Here is an 18138-nt window from a genome sequence, read left to right on the forward strand (position 1 = left end):
GAGAGTGAATCCCTACAATTGGTGGACAATGCGGACATTATGTTCCAAAGTGTCATAGAGGATTGTACAGGTGATTGTAAAGACTGAATGTTCTGGCTAAAGGCAGCTACAGCATTGCAAACACATACTGAAAGTATGTAGGAGCTTGTTAAGTAATTAGTCCAGGTGCAGCAGCATTAGCAAATACAGCAGCAGCAGTTCCAGCAGGAGCAGTATCCGCCGCAGTTACAGGAGCAGGAGACCCAACTGGAAACCAACGAACTCCTGATCCAGCAGTTTCAACAGCAGCAGTAGTAGTAGTACAGCAAGCTGAAGGTGGATATTCTAGCACATCTGGGCGTAACCCAGTCCTTCAGGGCGCAACGGGTGCAACACTAGCAGTACCAAAGGGAAAAAGCCTCCCTGGTTCTAGATGTTTGGTCTGTTACACCAGGTCCAGAAATGGCTGCAGCCTGAGACCTGCTCTCTGGCACAAATGGAGGAAAGAGTGGTAGTGGACAGATTTATACACTCGCTACCTAAATCCGTACAAAACTGGGTTGCCCAGGGAGATCCCCAGAACGCAGATGACCTAGTGAGCCTGGTGGAAAGATACTTGGCTGTGGAGAACTCCCTGAGCAGTCACAAGAGCCTGAGATTAACTTTAAGGTATACCCAAAAGAAGGGACCCAAGATTACTTTTGAGGGTGTCTAAAGTCCCAGGAGGGGTCAGAGCTGGGTTCTAGGGATACATCTCGTAACATTGTCTGTTGGAGGTGTTGTGCCCTGGGGCATATGTCAGCCAATTGTCCCTCCCTTGACCTCGAAGCCGATGAACTGCAGCATTGTACTGGCGCAATACCTAATTAGCCTACCCTGCCTGGAGTGCTGTTCCTCATCCCAGCAAGGGGCCTCAGGAATTCTACATGATTGTGAACAGTGTCCAAGTGATGGGACTCGAGGAGTTTGGTCACCCTCATAAGGGCTGCACTTCCATATGTGCTAGTCCCTAAGAAAGGGGTGTGGGTAAGTTGTTTCCATGGAGACGACACAAACTATCCCATGGCCCAGGTGGACATGTGAACAGACTGTGGTTCCATGCCCCACAAAGTGGGAGTGGTCAAAGACTTATTGCATGCTATTGTTTCGGTCGAGATTTTCCTTTCCTAGAGAGAGGGATGTTGCGTACTGAGCTCCGACCAGCATCAGTGCATGTATAGCTGAGCTGTGTGTGAACCTGTGCATCTGCAGCGCAGTATGTTACTTGTATGTTTGCTTATAGTACCAGACTGTCTGCATGTTGCAGACAGAGTGTCTTTGTATTATGCATACGGCAGAGCTAGTGTGCGGGATTATGCTGGTGGCAGAACATTGCATGTAATGTGTAGGTAGCAGAGCCCTGTAGACTCGAAGTGTTGGCAGATGGTGCCCAGCCCCTGGCTTTGGGCAGAGGGGGGGGTATATAGCAAAGCCAGGTAGGCTAGGGTTCAATCCTAACCCCTATAGGCTCTGATTATTTGCACTTGGCTGGCTCTGCGTATAACCAGGCTTGGTATTCACCTTAGACAGTCAGTTGGGTAAGCTGGCCAGAATGGATTTGTGTTGGAGCTAAGGAGAGAGACAAAGCAAAATCTCTGTCTGAGAAGAGACTGCACAGGCTGAGTTCACCAAACGTTGCCTCTCTTATCAGGAACCCATTTTGATCCTGTTGTGGATCACTTTTCATATTTCTTGATACATACTTATCTTTTAACAGACCTCTCCACACTTATATATAATTTTTGTAATCATCTAATAAACTTTAGAATATTTTTTTCATTAGTATTGGTTGGTCCCTTGTCTTGCTTTATTGGATATTATTGATTTCACTCCATTAGACAAATGAACCCTAACCCTTTTCACAGTTTTCCATTAGCATTCTTGGGAGCACTGCCCCCTTTCTATTATTGGTGGAATATTTTTGTAGGTTGTTAAGGCTAGTAAATAAATTACTAGCCTTAACAACCTACAAAAATATTTATGGTTTTTGTTTTGTACTGTGCAACCAATGAAAAATAAACGTCATATAATTTTGATACAAGAATGAACGCTATCTACTGCCTATCTGAGAGAGTGAATCCCTACACGTCCTAGACACAGGTTGAGGACCCCTATTCTATGGAATAAATGTATTTACAAACATCAGAAAAGCTGACAGATCCTCTTTTTTGTGGTTATAATGAACATCAATTGTACATGGCACAAAAACGCCTGGGAGTCCATAGATCAGAACAAATAACCAAAAATATTTGTTTAAAGGAAATCTGGCTGCAGATGTTTATGTAATCTGAGGACAGTATGAGGTAGGGGTTAAAACACAGAATTCAATGATGTGTCACTTAGTAAGCTGTGTGCTGTTGTTTACTTACACTGAAGTTTGTTTTCACTAGGACATTATCATTGACTAGCTAATGCGTGGGCACTCGCCAACTCAGCCCCCTCCTGTGATAAGCAGCTTACAGTCTATAGATAATAGATACAGAACCTGGTGTGGGCGGGACAGCTGCGCTGCACGCTAATTGTAAAAACTCTGTGCCAGAACCGTTGCACCCAGCAAATTTCTTGTAAATTAAGTGATACATCGCTGGTTCAGATTCCCTTTAAAGAGGTTGTCCACTACTAATTTAACCCCCTTTCATTTGTCTTAACTCTTCCTAACACTTTTCTAATATACAGTACCTTTATTACCTGACCTGCTCCTGTAGACTTCTTTCTCTGTGGGTCATATAGCCTTCTGTTTTCATTCTGGCTCTGCTACTTCTGATCTGAGGACGGAAATCGGATGAACAACGCAGGGCACTTCACTGGTGGGGCTACGTCTCAGATTTCACTCTCCTCTCTGCTTGAATCCTGAAGTGCCGTACTTTCAGCTGACAAGCCCTGCGATGCGATGCAAAAGTATATCGCAGAGCTTGTCAGCTGAAGATACTTCACCGCCCTTCCTGCTTGAGATATGATTATGCAGAAACCCAACTTTACAAGTTCAATGGTTTACTTTCTTGTGTATTAACCTAAAGGAGTTGTCCAGGCGGTTGTCTGCAGTCACTCTATGCACACTTTGTCACGATTCCAGGTCACATGACCACATGTATACAAGTAGCATACTTGCGGCGCATGATCGCAATTATACAAGTAGAATATAATAGTAAGGAAAAAAAAAACGCTCGCCTGAACGGCTTATGGTGTGAAGCATGGGGAATCGTGTGGGTACACGTGGAAAATCCATACAAACAAGAAAGAGGTATCCAGCTTCTGAATTTCCAAAGTCTAATTAGTAAAAAAATTCTCATTTAGCTAATCAGCTTTTTAAATGAGAATTTTGATTACTAAATAAACTTTGGAAATTCAGAAGCTGGATACTTCTTTGTTTGATTGAATAAAATATGACCTGTAGACTTTCGTCTCAAAGGCTGACAACCCCTTTAAGAAATGCTACATGTGTATTAATGTAAAAGATAGGATTCTGGCAGCCTGAACCTGCCATAAGACGTAGGTGGTAAGTCCGTACAAAGGAGGAAGCAGGTAACCATAACAGTATAGTTTCATCTATATCTCTTTGGTAGATTTGTAGCTTGACATAAAAAAAAATAAGTTAAAAAGGTTTAGAAAAATGAATCATCACAGAATTATGGACCTGACAATTACATGATGCTTAAAAGGTTGATATTCACTTTACTAAAACAGGTTGTTCATGTATTATAAATTATGTTTCTGTCTGGTATATAAAGAAAAATACAAGTTCCAGAACGAGATCTGCAAAAAATCTAAGAGGGTGAGTATTGTTCCTTTTTGTTTCCTTTATTTGTGTCATACCAAGCTGAGGCATTTTAATAGCTGATATTGCCTGGACAATCTTTTTTTAAATCTAAAAATGAGCACTAAAGCAACAATTAGATTACCCTGTTCATCATTCTGTAGGATTTTCTGTGTGTTCTATAAAAAAAAAAATATATATACAGGGGACATTTCCAATGAATGGCTACCATTTTCTCCTGACTTGCTCATGAGGTGGAGGGGAAGAACATTCCTTGTAGCCCATCTTCAACAGAGCAGAGAAGGGATGGTCCTCCTGTAGCTGGTTTCTGTACAAATTATGATAGCCAGGACACAAGAATACTTTAGAAAATAATAAATTTAGTAGTTTATTTCTATTAATTAACAAAAGGTAAGGGAAGTGAGCAAAAAAATATAAAACAAGTTAAAGTTTGGTGTTACCACCCTTTAGCTTCAAAACAGCATACATTCTAAGTACTCTTGCAGAACGAAGACACCCGGAAAGGTTTATCCAACATCGGAGAACTAACCAAATATCTTCTGTAAATATAAGCATGCGCAAATCCGGTCTCTTCAAGTAATCCCACACGGATTCAATTATGACGACATTAGGGCATTGTGGGGGTCATACCATCTGTTTTAGTACTCTTTGTTCTTCATGTAATTCCACACAGACGCGATTATGTTGAGATCAGGGCTTTGTGGGGGTCAGATTATACATCCCAAGTTTTATTGTTCATTTTCATGGCAAATGTCATTCTTAATTACACTGGCTGTTGTGTGTGGAGTCATTGTCCTGCCTCTGAATAAATCAGAAGCCTCCTTAATGGTATTGCATGATGAAAAGTATCTGCCTTTGCCTTTATTTCTCAGAAGTGAGGGCACCTTTAATCTTGGCCAAATTCCCAATTCCATTTACGGAAATGCAAAGCCAAACTTGCAAAGGACCTCCACCATGCTTCACTGTTTCGTGCAGATACTTCTTATTGAACCACATTCCAACCCTTAGGTGACACACTGCCTTCTGGTACAGCAAAATATTTCACATTGTGACTCATCAGTCCAGAGCACCTTCTGTTTTTCTGCTCCCTGGTTCCTATGTTTTCAGGTATAGTTAAGTCATGTGGCTTTGTTTCAATGTCAAAAGGTATAACTTTTGGCTGCAATTATTATATGACGACCACTTCTGGCTAGACTTTTCCAAACAGTAAATGGGTATATCTGGGTTCTAGAGGATACTACCAGTTTTGAGGTGATTGCACTGCTGGACATTTGATTTCAAAGGGTAGTAAGCATGATGTGTCTTTCATCTGCTGCACTAAGTGTCCTTAGTCGACCACAGAGTCTACAGTCCTTAACGTTACCTATTCCCTGGTGTTCTCAATGTTGAAAAGTGCAGGCTGATACTTCTTCATCATGCAATACCATTAGCAAGGTAAGCGACTGGATCCAAATTTATTCTGCCACAGGACAATGACCCTGAGCAAACAGCCAATGTTTCTGAGAACCGTCTTCAGCATAAAGAACAACAAAGACCTAGAAGTGATATGGCCCCTACAAAGCCCTGCTCTCAACATCGAATGTGTATATTAACATGGAGACTGTAGGAATTGTGCAAGCTTACATCCCCAGAAGACCGGTGGCTAATTTTCCAAATTATTTGGAATAACCACCCTGCGGAGTTCCTTCAAAAATTGAGTGCAAAAAGTACCTAGAAGAATTGATGCTGTTTTTAACGTGAAGAGTGGTCATACCAAACATTGATTTGACTTAAGTAGGGTTGAGCGAGTATGTTCTGTCCGAGTATGCTCAGGCCGAGCTCCGAGTATTTACAGCTGCTCGGTGATATGCTTGAATCGCTCCCGTGTGCATGATTTGCAACTGTTTGACAGCTTTATTACATGTGAGGAATGTGTAAGAAATAGACATCCTCACATGTAATAAAACTGTCAAACAGTCGCAAATCATGCACACGGGAGCGATTCAAGCATATCACCGAGCAGCTGTAAATACTCGGAGCTCGGCCCGAGCATACTCGGCGAAAGGGTTAATAGAACATACTCGCTTAACACTAGATTTAAGTTTATTTTTGTGAGTTAACAAAAGAGAAATTCTAACTATTTACTGAAACTTTAAATAAATTGCTCCAAGGAAAAGAGGTGATTATGGGAGAAATGGGAGGATTATAGAGTTGCCTCTCTAAGTTTAGTATTTTTACTTTTGAAACCCTAAGGGGGTTATGCCATGAATTATGTTCAAACCATAAAAATCCTGAAATGCTGTTGAAGAATTGTTCTTATGTATGCTTTTCAGGAGCACACCCCTCCACTTCCTTCCCCAACAAACAAAGCTATTTGCATTGGCAGCCCAGCAACGAACAGAAGGACAGTATGCAGAGACCTGGCTATGAGGAGTGTGACTAACCATGTGTCCACCAGCAATTACCCCATTAGGTGAGTGGACCATTCTTCAGGCGCTTTCCATTATGAAGCAATTCCATACTTTGCAATAGAAGTCAATAGCAAAGCTAAAAAAAAGCCTGGGTGTTTACAGGAAAACGCCTAAAGAAATGTTAACAAAACGATTTCAGGACAAAAATGGCAAAAAACACCACTTGAAATACTCGTTTTTGACAGCCTGAAAGCAATGTGTGAATATTCCCTTAGTATGCCCTGTTCCTGATGCAGTAGCATGCGTTATACTTCGACTGCAGCAGACATCCCAGTGCTTTCCTAAGGCGGTTGAAGCCCATGTGAAGCAGGAGTGAGAAGAGCAGCACAAATAAATTACAGGGGGTGGGAAACTATGGAGAGAGTATGGCTGGACAGCAGTGCTGGTAAGGGCAGGCAATAGATTATGGGAGGGATAATTCTAATGTGTACTGACATGTATTATATGTTCCCAGCCTGCAAGACTTGTCTTGGCTCTGTTCCTGCTTACAGTTCTCACGCCGAACAGGCACCCACCACAGGCTTGCTCAGGGGAATGGCTTGTTTAAGAAGCAAATCACACCCCCTGATTGGGAGGGAGCCCAACCAGCACTGCTGTTTCTAGAGTCCAAACCTCCAGTGGCTGAAGCAAAGGCAAATATTCCTATCTCTGTGTTGAATAGCTGACATGGGAATAAACTTTCAGCTCGAGTCTTCGAGTATCTGGGACAGACTATGCTTTTCAATAATGAAAACAGATGTAGCAATTCATGATATAAGGACAGTATTTCAGTAAACTGTGCCATACTGACATCCTGATAACATGACCTTTAAAATAAAACAAAAAAGAAAAGCCTATGAAATAATAATAAAACTTTCTATTATATATCTGAACACATCACACTTTCAGGGACTATTTTGTGTGACATGTATGGCTTGAACTCCTAAGAATGTGTTTACATTACAGAACATGGCTAGTTTCAATGTGTATTTGTGCACTTATTAGGCTGCGTGCCCACTATGTGTTTTTGCGGCGGAATTTCCGCTTAAAAACACGCTTGGTAATGCATGCCCCATGGTGCCCAATGATAATCCGCATGTGCTGTTCACATGCTGCAGAAATTTCCGCTGCGGATTATCATTGCGGAAAAATCCGCAGCATGTCCATTAATTTTGCGGACACGCAACGTAATTGCCACCATTGGCTTGCATTGAAAACGCTTGATATCCGAATGACTACATGTGCACATGCGGATATGAAGCGATTCAATGCGTGGATGGTACCCGGGTCTGAAGAAGAGGAGACTCTCATCCAGACACGGGTATCATAGAACCTGTAAATAAAAGAATTTAAAATAAAAAATAAAAGATTATACTCACCTTCCGATGGCCCCCGGTCTCTTCAGTGATGCGTCTGGTGTGTTGGGCGGCTCGCGGTGGTGTGAAAAGACCTTCCATGACGTCATTTAGTCATGTGACAGGTCATGGGACTGCTGATGTCGGCGGTTGCGTGACCTGTCACATGACTAAATGACGTCATGGCAGGTCCTTTTACACAACCGCAAGACACCGGGGAGACCGGACGCATCGGAGAAGGAGATCGGGGGACATCAGAAGGTAAGTATAATCTTTACTTTTTATTTTTTACCATTCTTCTTTTTTTTTTTTTTTTTATAACTATTACTTGGTCACACTATATAAATCCATGCCAGTTGCATGGATTTATATAGTGTAACCAAGTTGTCAAGCACTTTTTCAAGTGATGCTAAAATCGTTTGGAAAGCGCTTGATAACCCGCATGCAGAAATGCATGCAAAAACGCATGTAAAATCCGCATGTGTTTTTCCTGCCAGGAAGAAGCGGAAAAAATATGCAGCATTTCTGCATCGTGGGCACATAGCCTAAATGTTACTCTGCGGATTTTGAACTTTCCCTGCATAATAAATGCAACCAATCTGCAGTGAGGAAAAGGCTAAACAAACATACACAACGCCTTTTAATTTTAGAATTTAGGACAGCTACATTCTTATCCAGGAACTCTCAAAGCTTTATGAATATTAAATCAAGAAGTATTTTATTGCTCTTAAAATATATGAGCATCAGCAGCAAATTTGTAATATAAATAGTTTCCACTTAAATCTAGATCACATACAACACAGTAAAACCACTTAGTGTCAAATGATTTAAAACGTAATTTATTCATATTCAAACAGCCCTACTGGAAGAGAAACATGTAAAATATATGTATATATGCTGATACATATATATACACACACATACATATTATTTATAAAGAGATACATATTTACAAATATCATTACAATGGCAATTCCTTCTCTATCTTTGGTTTTACATTGGAAAGTATTAGCTCCTTGATTAACGTCATAATAGAGACCCTATTATTCACTTTATGGCTCTTTTAAATAATGAAGTAGAAGGAAGTTGTAATGGAGGCCATTTTTTTACTATTCTGGGAGAAAATACACATACAGTCTAGAATTACAGGGAGCACCCCAATCTATTAAAAAAAAAATCATAAAATGTTTTCTTGAATAAAAATGCTGTGTTGCTTTAAAATAGCCAAGGCAACTCTGGTTATAACTAAACCACAATATAAGTATTAATAAAAAAAAAAACAGGAACCTGTCATCTATTTGTGCATTTTTTCCATATTGTACTCTATGAAACATTCTCTTAAAATATCCAATTGTTACAAACATTGGATAGAATAATAAAAGCCAACACATGGGAAGATAAAATAAAAATAAAACAAAAAATGAACAGCATTTATTATAAGGTTCATATACCACATTTAAAAAAGTAAACATCGGGATGCGGGGAGGGGAATTAACTTCTCTCTTGCTGATTATATTTCTTAAGAATCAGAACACAGTACGTTTGTAGGAAAATATAGCATCTCATCTCTGTACTCTTGGGAAAAGGGGAGAGGGCAATGATTCAGGAGACAGTCATCGGTATAGAATGACTGAGGATAATCCACAAATATCAATATTGTCCAGTTTTTTGTTTTTTTTTTGTTTTTTTTTACACTAGATTGAATTCCCTCAGGTTCAGCTGTAAGATAGTGTCTTTAACAGCGGCGAAGACAAAGCGAATGTTCTCGGTGTCTGTTGCGCAGGTAAAATGAGAGTAGATGACCTTCTCTTTGTCAGGGTTCTGGTCTTGATAGAGCTTCAGAATAAATTCCCGGGCTGATTTGGCATCTTGCTTGGAACCTAAAACCAAAGACCAAACATTGTGTCAGTGTTTGAATGAAATATAAAGAATTAAGAGAGTCCATGTATATCAAAAATAAAGGGGTTGTGGCGTCTCCTTTTAAAGAGTTAATTTTAACTGCATCTCTCATTGGTTCAGTGCATGAAACGTTTGATGTGTATTAAAAAAACAAAACACAAAACACCCATAAAGGAGATCTCAGTAGATGCAACTTGACTCCCTGCATGACCATCTAAGCAACCAGAAAACTTCTGAAGGCTGAATTCACACGTGCAGGATTCAACTACATTGTTAAACTTTTAAAAGAAAGACATCTGCCTTTCTTTTTGTATACATTTTTATGGAGGATAGTAGTTGGGACTGAATGTAAACTTGCATTCACATTTTAATTAGTAGATCTTGGCTTTATTGATGGATAGTTTATGTTACATGCACGCAGCCGACCAGAACCCTAAAAAAAGCAAATGGGTCAAACAGCAGGAGCGGAATATTGTGACAGCAGAAATTAGTCCTAGATTTAACCTGATGCGGCTATATGCAGATGTACAATGAACAAAGACGTTAGTACACAGTAATAAATATAAACAAGGGCATGTCGAGTATCGACAAATAGCCAAGGTTATGCGCACTGTTATGAATACCTAATGTACAAGAAAGTTATTGGAATTTTAATTTACAAAAACAAAAAAATAAATAATAAAAAAAAGGAAATTGCTTGGTCAATGAAATAATATAAAAATAAATGTTTCATATTGTTACATTGTTGTTTTTTGTTATAGGAAATACATAATGCCATATTTATTTATTTTTTGCTATTGGTATTTGAGGAGATGGATTACAAGTAGTCGTATTGCAATATACGTCATTAAAGGGCTATGCACACTGGACACTCCTGCTACGCGGCAGTAATAGTTTGCAGGAGACCTAAACTGGTTTTTTTGGGCTTCTAAATCAACTGGAAGCAACAATCTCTGTAAGTGAAGCTAAAGAAGCCTTTGAGTTGCATTAGATGGCTGTGAGTTATATATAGCCATTGCGCTGTCATACACATATACAGTGCCTACAAGTAGTATTCAACCCCCTGCAGATTTAGCTGGTTTGATAAGATGCAAATAAGTTAGAGCCTTCAAACTGGAAACGAGAGTAGGTTTTATGAACAGAAGCATAAATCTTACAAACCAAAAAGTTATGTTGCTCAGTTGAATTTTATTAAATTTTAAACATAAAAGTGTGGGTCAATTATTATACAACCCCTATGTTTAATATTTTGTGGAATAACCCTTGTTTGCAATTACAGCTAATAATCGTATTTTATAAGACCTGATCAGGCCGGCACAGGTCTGTGGAGTTATCTTGGCCCACTCCTCCATGCAGATCTTCTCCAAGTTATCTAGGTTCTTTGGGTGTCTCATGTGGACTTTATTCTTGAGCTCCTTCCACAAGTTTTCAATTGGGTTAAGGTCAGGAGACTGACTAGGCCACTCCAACACCTTGACTTTTTCCCTTGGTTTTCTTGGCTGTGTGCTTTGGGTCGTTGTCTTGTTGGAAGATGAAATTACGACCCATCTTAAGATCCTTGATGGAGGAGCGGAGGTTCTTGGCCAAAATCTCCAGGTAGGCCGTGCTATCCATCTTCCCATGGATGCGGACCAGATGGCCAGGCCCCTTGGCTGAGAAACAGCCCCACAGCATGATGCTGCCACCACCATGCTTGACTGTAGGGATGGTATTCTTGGGGTCGTATGCAGTGCCATCCAGTCTCCAAACGTCACGTGTGTGGTTGGCACCAAAGATCTCGATCTTGGTCTCATCAGACCATAGAACCTTGAACCAGTCTGTCTCAGAGTCCTCCAAGTGATCATGAGCAAACTGTAGACGAGCCTTGACATGACGCTTTGAAAGTAAAGGTACCTTACGGGCTCGTCTGGAACGGAGACCATTGCGGTGGAGTACGTTACTTATGGAATTGACTGAAACCAATGTCCCCACTGCCATGAGATCTTCCCGGAGCTCCTTCCTTGTTGTCCTTGGGTTAGCCTTGACTCTTCGGACAAGCCTGGCCTCGGCACGGGAGGACACTTTCAAAGGCTGTCCAGGCCGTGGAAGGCTAACAGTAGTTCCATAAGCCTTCCACTTACGGATGATGCTCCCAACAGTGGAGACAGGTAGGCCCAACTCCTTGGAAAGGGTTTTGTACCCCTTGCCAGCCTTGTGACCCTCTACGATCTTGTCTCTGATGGCCTTGGAATGCTCCTTTGTCTTTCCCATGTTGACCATGTCTGAGTGCTGTTCACAAGTTTGGGGAGGGTCTTAAATAGTCAGAAAAGGCTGGCAAAAGAGATCTTTAATCCACACATGTGAAGCTCATTATTCTTGGTGCCTGAACTACTTCTTAATACTTTAGGGGGACCAAACAGAATTCTTGTGGTTTGAGGGGTTGAATAATAAATGACACTCTGAATTAACTTTTAACATTTTAAAAAAAAATAATTAAAAAAAAAAACAAAAACAAAATTTGCTGCAGTGCATTTCCCACTTCCAGGCTGATCTACAGTACAAATGTCACAATGCCAAGTTAATTCCGCATGTGTCAACCAGCTAAATCTGCAGGGGGTTGAATACTACTTGTAGGCACTGTACATGTGTATGACATACCCATACTTAATACACATTCACTTTTAATAGAAACTTGAGCTACAGTGGGGAAAAAAAGTATTTAGTCAGCCACCAATTGTGCAAGTTCTCCCACTTAAAAAGATGAGAGAGACCTGTAATTGACATCATAGGTATACCTCAACTATGAGAGACAAAATGAGAAAACAAATCCTGAAAATCACATTGTCTGATTTGGAAAGAAATTTTTTTCAAATTTTGGTGGAAAATAAGTATTTGGTCTCCTACAAAAGTTCATCTCAATACTTTGTTATATATCCTTTGCTGGCAATGACAGAGGTCAAACGTTTTCTGTAAGTCTTCACAAGGTTGGCACACACTGTTGCTCGTATGTTGGCCCATTCCTCCATGCAGATCTCCTCTAGAGCAGTGATGTTTTGGGGCTGTCGCTGGGCAACACGGACTTTCAACTCCCCAAAGGTTTTCTATAGGGTTTAGATCTGGAGACTGGCTAGGCCACTCCAGGACCTTGAAATGCTTCTTACGAAGCCACTCCTTCATTGCTCTGGCAGTGTGCTTGGGATCATTGTCATGCTGAAAGACCCAGCCATGTTTCATCTTCAATGCCCTTGCTGATGGAAGGAGGTTTGCACTCAAAATCTCACGATACATGGCCCCATTCATTTTTTCATGTACACGGATCAGTCGTCCTGGTCCCTTGGCAGAGAAACAGCCCCAAAGCATGATGTTGCCACCCCCATGCTTCACAGTAGGTATGGTGTTCTTTGGATGCAACTCAGCATTCTTTCTCCTCCAAACACGACGAGTTGTGTTTCTACAAAACAGTTCTACTTTGGTTTCATCTGACCATACGACATTCTCCCAATACTATTCTGGATCATCCAAATGCTCTCTAGCAAACTTCAGAGACGGACCCGGACATGTAATGGCTTAAGCAGGGGGACACGTCTGGCACTGCAGGATCTGAGTCCCTGGCGGCGTAGTGCGTTACTGATGGTAGCCTGTGTAACATTGGTCCAAGCTCTCTGCAGGTCATTCACTAGGTCCCCCTGTGTGGTTCTGGGATTTTTGCTCACCGTTCTTGAGATCATGTTGACCCCATGGGGTGAGATCTTGCGTGGAGCCCCAGATTGAGGGAGATTATCAGTGGTCTTGTATGTCTTCCATTTTCTAATTATTGCTCCCACAGTTGATTTCTTCACACCAAGCTGCTTGCCTATTGCAGATTCAGTTTTCCCAGCCTGGTGCAGGGCTACAATTTTGTTTCTGGTGTCCTTCGACAGCTCTTTGGTCTTCACCATAGTGGAGTTTGGAGTGTGACTGTTTGAGGTTGCGGACAGGTGTCTTTTATACTGATAACAAGTTCAAACAGGTGCCAGTATTACAGGTAATGAGTGGAGGACAGAGGAGCCTCTTAAAGAAGAAGTTACAGGTCTGTGAGAGCCAGAAATCTTGCTTGTTTGTAGGTTACCAAATACTTATTTTCCACCAAAATTTGAAAAAAATTCTTTCCAAATCAGACAATGTGATTTTCAGGATTTGTTTTCTCATTTTGGCTCTCATAGTTGAGGTCTACCTATGATGTCAATTACAGGCCTCTCTCATGTTTTTAAGTGGGAGAACTTGCACAATTGGTGGCTGACTAAATACTTTTTTCCCCACTGTATATAGTAGGCCTAGATTCTGTCATTTATGTTCATTCATTTCCAATCAGGAGGTTGCAGTAGGAAAGTCAGTCTTCAGGCTAAACTAGCTGGAAGCTAGACTGTAGTAGATGTTTCTTGGCGTTCACCCACCATATTAATCAGGTTTTCATAAGACCATAATAATATTTAGAATATCTTTATGGATGGACAAAGGTTTTCAGATATCAGCTAAAAAAAATAAAAGCAAAATTTGACATTTTGCCTGCAGGTGTTCAGATATAATACAACTTCAGAAAGCCTCTAGACCTATTAATGGATTGCAATGGACTTAAACAAAAGTCCCCCTAATGTACATCTCCGACATATACAGTGTGATATACATTTTTGATAATGGGATCCTGTGGGATAAGTTTTTTTTCTACTTAATACCATAGTGTGAAATGGTGTTGGGGTGGAGCGAGGAGAATAAGCCAAAAGGATGCAAAAAGAACAGTCATTTGGCCTCCTTTGGATAAAATTCAATCCCTTTCCACTCCGTGAACCGAGCCTTATCTTTTGCACACATGATGCATTTCTATCCTTTATAAATTATATGAATCTTACGTTTCCTTGCCTAGAACTCAAAATTTTTCCTGATCAATTCTCCACTAGAGACATTTTTCTCAGGTCTGTTTCTAACAAAAACGAATATCCAGTAACAGCCAGTGTTGCTTACCAGTAAATTCAGGAAAGTAGTCAATTAAATGTGAGAATAGAATTTTCTCCTCTAAAAGATCCTTCTTGTTTAGAAACAGAATGACGGAAGAATTCTGGAACCACGGGTAGGTTATGATGGTTTTGAATAGAGCTTTGCTTTCTTCCATTCGGTTCTAAAAGAAAAAAAAGAAAATAATTGAAACACTTATTTATTCAAGACCCGTATTAAACATCGCAATATACCCCTATTTATTCATGTAAAACCAGAGTTTTGTGGGCCTCATATTCCATGAACATGGTAAGGCTAAGATGATAGCCAGCGATGACAACAGCCATGACATGATGATACACTGATCTCAGCTTCTCAATACTGTTCTGGCTTTGGCCTGTTAAATATTGACACCTACTCAATACTGAGCAAAGGGTCTGAATACTTATGACCATGTGATATTTCAGTTTTTCTGTTTTAATAAATTTGCAAAGATTTCTACATTTCTGTTTTTTTCAGTCAAGATGGGGTGTAGAGTGTACATTTAATGAGAAAAAAATGAACTTTTTAGAATTGACCAAATGGCTGCAATGAAACAAAGAGTGAAAAATTTAAAGGGGTCTGAACACTTCCCGTACCCACTGTACTTCACCAACCTGTCCACAGCTAGAAGCTAAGCCAATAACAAATAGATATTTTATTCATTCACTTGCCTCATTATCGCATTCTGCAAGAACCTGATCATATTCACTCAAAGCCACCAAGAAAATGATGGAAGTGACATTTTCAAAACAGTGAATCCACTTTCTTCTTTCTGATCTCTGGCCACCGACATCCACCATCCTGTATGACAAGATGAACACCATCAATATACAGAATGAATGGTTATAGAAGAGTAAAAAGGTCAATGCATTTTATTAATAAAGCCTTTTGGTCATGAAGTCCAAATCCATATTGTAGTCACGTCAGGCTTCTCAAGAATGCAGCAAGCAATTCTGCCAATTGGGTATTGATTTTGGTGCAACAGCCATGATACTGGGCAATACATATTCATCAAAATTGATGCCTTGCTTAAAAAGATTCTTGCCAGCTGTAGGCTCTATAAGAACAATTCTAGGGCATATTTTACACTGTTGTTCCTCCTGAAAATGCATCCATAAATGGATGGATCTGTACAGTCTGACAAACAGTCATGAGGAATCTTTATAGGGACTGTCAGTACAAAATGACTATTCAAACCAAGTACAAGATCATGGCATGGCCAAACAATTAAGTACACCTTCCCACCTGATAGTTTTCAATCTCTGCATTTCTCTATGAAGCCAGAGCTGTCAATCAAAGAAAGTGAAAGGGGGATAGAGGGAAAAACAAACAGTTGGGAAGGTACACTTAATCGCTTGGCCAAGCCATGGTGTACTGAGCACTTGGTTTGAACAGTCGTTCTGGGCTGACAGAGTCCCTTTAAGTGCACCTTCCCACCTACTTGTTCCCCTTCTATTTCCACTGACTGACAGATCTTGCTTTATAAAGTCAGAGAAGGGCAGAAATAGACAGAAAACAAGTAGATGGGAAGGTGCACTTACATTGTCATTCTGTGCTGACAAACTTGACAGTTGACTGTCAGCACAGAATGACTGTTCAAACTAAGTACAGGCGCTCAGTGCATTTATATACAGCTTCCCACCTGCTTGTTGTCCATTCATCTCTGCCCTTCTTTGGCTCTATAATGCCAGAGCCGTCAATCACTAAAGGGGGTAGAGATACAGGGAAAACAAGTAAGAAGGAAGGTGCTCTTAATTGTTTGGGCACACCACTGTGCTCAGGGCACCCGTACGCTGAACAGTCATTCTGTGCCGACAGACTACTTTTAAAGAGAGACTATCAGCACAGAATGGCTATTCAAACCAAGTATAGGTGCTCCGTGCATCATTGCAGGGCACACACATAGGTTTACAAAATGATATCTTTATACAACAAAACCGCTTTATATTTTGGGGACAAAACTACAATATTCCAAATCTATATTTAAAAGGGGCCGTCTCATACTCTTAAAGGAGTAAAATTGCAAAAACAAGTTTGTAAAAACAAGCAACTTTGGAACGGTGAGAAATTTTAACAGGTAAATTGCAAAGAATGGAGAGGATTTTTAATTCTATAGTTTACCACTTCTTGTCTTCGTTACCAGCCACCTCTGACGTCTACCATTCTAGACTATTAGTCTATCAGATTGTCTAGTTAAGTTTATGTCACCTAATAATTGGCTTTCTTTCTGCCAGAAATTTGAGCCAAAATATTGGTACACACAGTGTGGCATGGCAGGCCACATCCCGCTTCTGCTATGCCACAGTGCATAAAGCCTCGTCCTCATGATGGACAAGGTACAGAAGGGGTCTCAAGCACATAAAAAGGTATGGAGCAAGTCATGAAAGACTGTTTATGGTGCCAAGAGTACATTTAGCTTGATAAGTCTCCCCCAAAATGGTTCTTAAGTGTCCTGTGTCAAAAATAAAGCAAGAAATGTAACGTTTTTCTATTAGTTAACTTACAGAAAACAAATTCATGCTTTAGATGCTAGGCTAGTAGAATGGAAAGTTCATTCAACTTACCTGAAAATAATATTCTCTAAATCGAAAGGATACTCAATGATTCCAGTAGTAGGCACTCTGACTCGAAGTACATCTTGCTGGGTGGGAATATAGCCAGTAACAGAAATGCGATCTATGTCACCAAGGTAGCTGGTGGGAAAAATAAAAATCACAAAACAAAGATGTATTTTAAGCATATTCAAGACCCGAGCTTTACTTCTTTGAAATACGTAGTCCTTAATATACCATCAACATTTCTGTACCTGTGTGGGACTTGAATTTTCAAAAATAACCAAAAGTATTTTTTCTCCCACTGAACCCACAAGAAAAGATGCATCACAGACACTAGCTACAATTCAGTGTGCCGTGAGCATACGACATCCAATAATGCATTACATTTATTTTATAGCATTTTAATACTTAAACTAAAAGGACATTTTAGTTTTAGCCATATTACTTTCCTCATATCCATTCCCTATTCTAACACTCGGCTTCTTCAGTTTCCTATTGAAGCTTAATTTTACATTGGACTTGTGGATCGCAGCCGTTGTACTGTATTAGGCTAGATATAACACTTACTATTTAGTAGAGTCTGACAGCTGGTACTCCCTCCTCCGGTCATAGCACTCCTGGATCCCAGGATCCTCCCAGAGTTTTTTAATTGCTTCTACTTGTTTCCTTTCCAGACTGTTTACTTTATCTACTTCTACTTCCCGAACCAGCAAGGCATTTTCCTAAAGAAAGAGAAATTAAAAAAAGAAAAGAAAATCATTTTAATGAATATAAGTCACGTCAAAAAAGAAACGTAAAGTCATTTTTAAATCAGCTAAACCTATCATGTTCACCAGCTGATTAATAAAAAAGGACCTCTATTAAATGCATTTTTTTAAAAGTAATTTACAAAACGTTAAATCAAATTAATGTTTGGTATGACCGCCCTTTGCATTCAAAACAGCATCAATTATTTTAGGGACACTTGCACATAGCCTTTGAAGGAACTCAGCAGGGAGGTGGTTCCAAACATCTTGGAGAACTAACTACAAATCTTCTGTGGATGTAGGACTGCACACGTTCATCTTTCTCCAAGTAATCCCGGACAGATTCGATGCAGAGATCAGTCATCTGTGGGG

The 18138-nt window shown here is 40.2% G+C and overlaps 1 protein-coding gene across 1 annotated transcript in view; it reads right to left on the bottom strand.

Annotated features, from left to right (window-relative positions):
• Positions 1-8418: 8418 nt before the first annotated feature.
• Positions 8419-18138, bottom strand: part of LOC141253041 (guanine nucleotide-binding protein subunit alpha-14) — a 160090-nt gene continuing 150370 nt past the window's right edge. The window contains exons 3-7 of the mRNA XM_073670806.1: positions 17588-17742; positions 17030-17158; positions 15137-15266; positions 14454-14607; positions 8419-9457 (exon numbers count right to left, since the gene is read on the bottom strand). Coding sequence (XP_073526907.1) covers positions 9267-9457; positions 14454-14607; positions 15137-15266; positions 17030-17158; positions 17588-17742 — 759 coding nt within the window. The 3' untranslated portion in view covers positions 8419-9266. The remainder of the gene's footprint in view (positions 9458-14453; positions 14608-15136; positions 15267-17029; positions 17159-17587; positions 17743-18138) is intronic.

The sequence above is a fragment of the Phyllobates terribilis genome, unplaced genomic scaffold, assembly GCF_046119375.1.
Source record: "Phyllobates terribilis strain yellow unplaced genomic scaffold, ASM4611937v1 Scaffold_1__5_contigs__length_1240528914, whole genome shotgun sequence".
NCBI classification, from domain to species: domain Eukaryota; kingdom Metazoa; phylum Chordata; class Amphibia; order Anura; family Dendrobatidae; genus Phyllobates; species Phyllobates terribilis.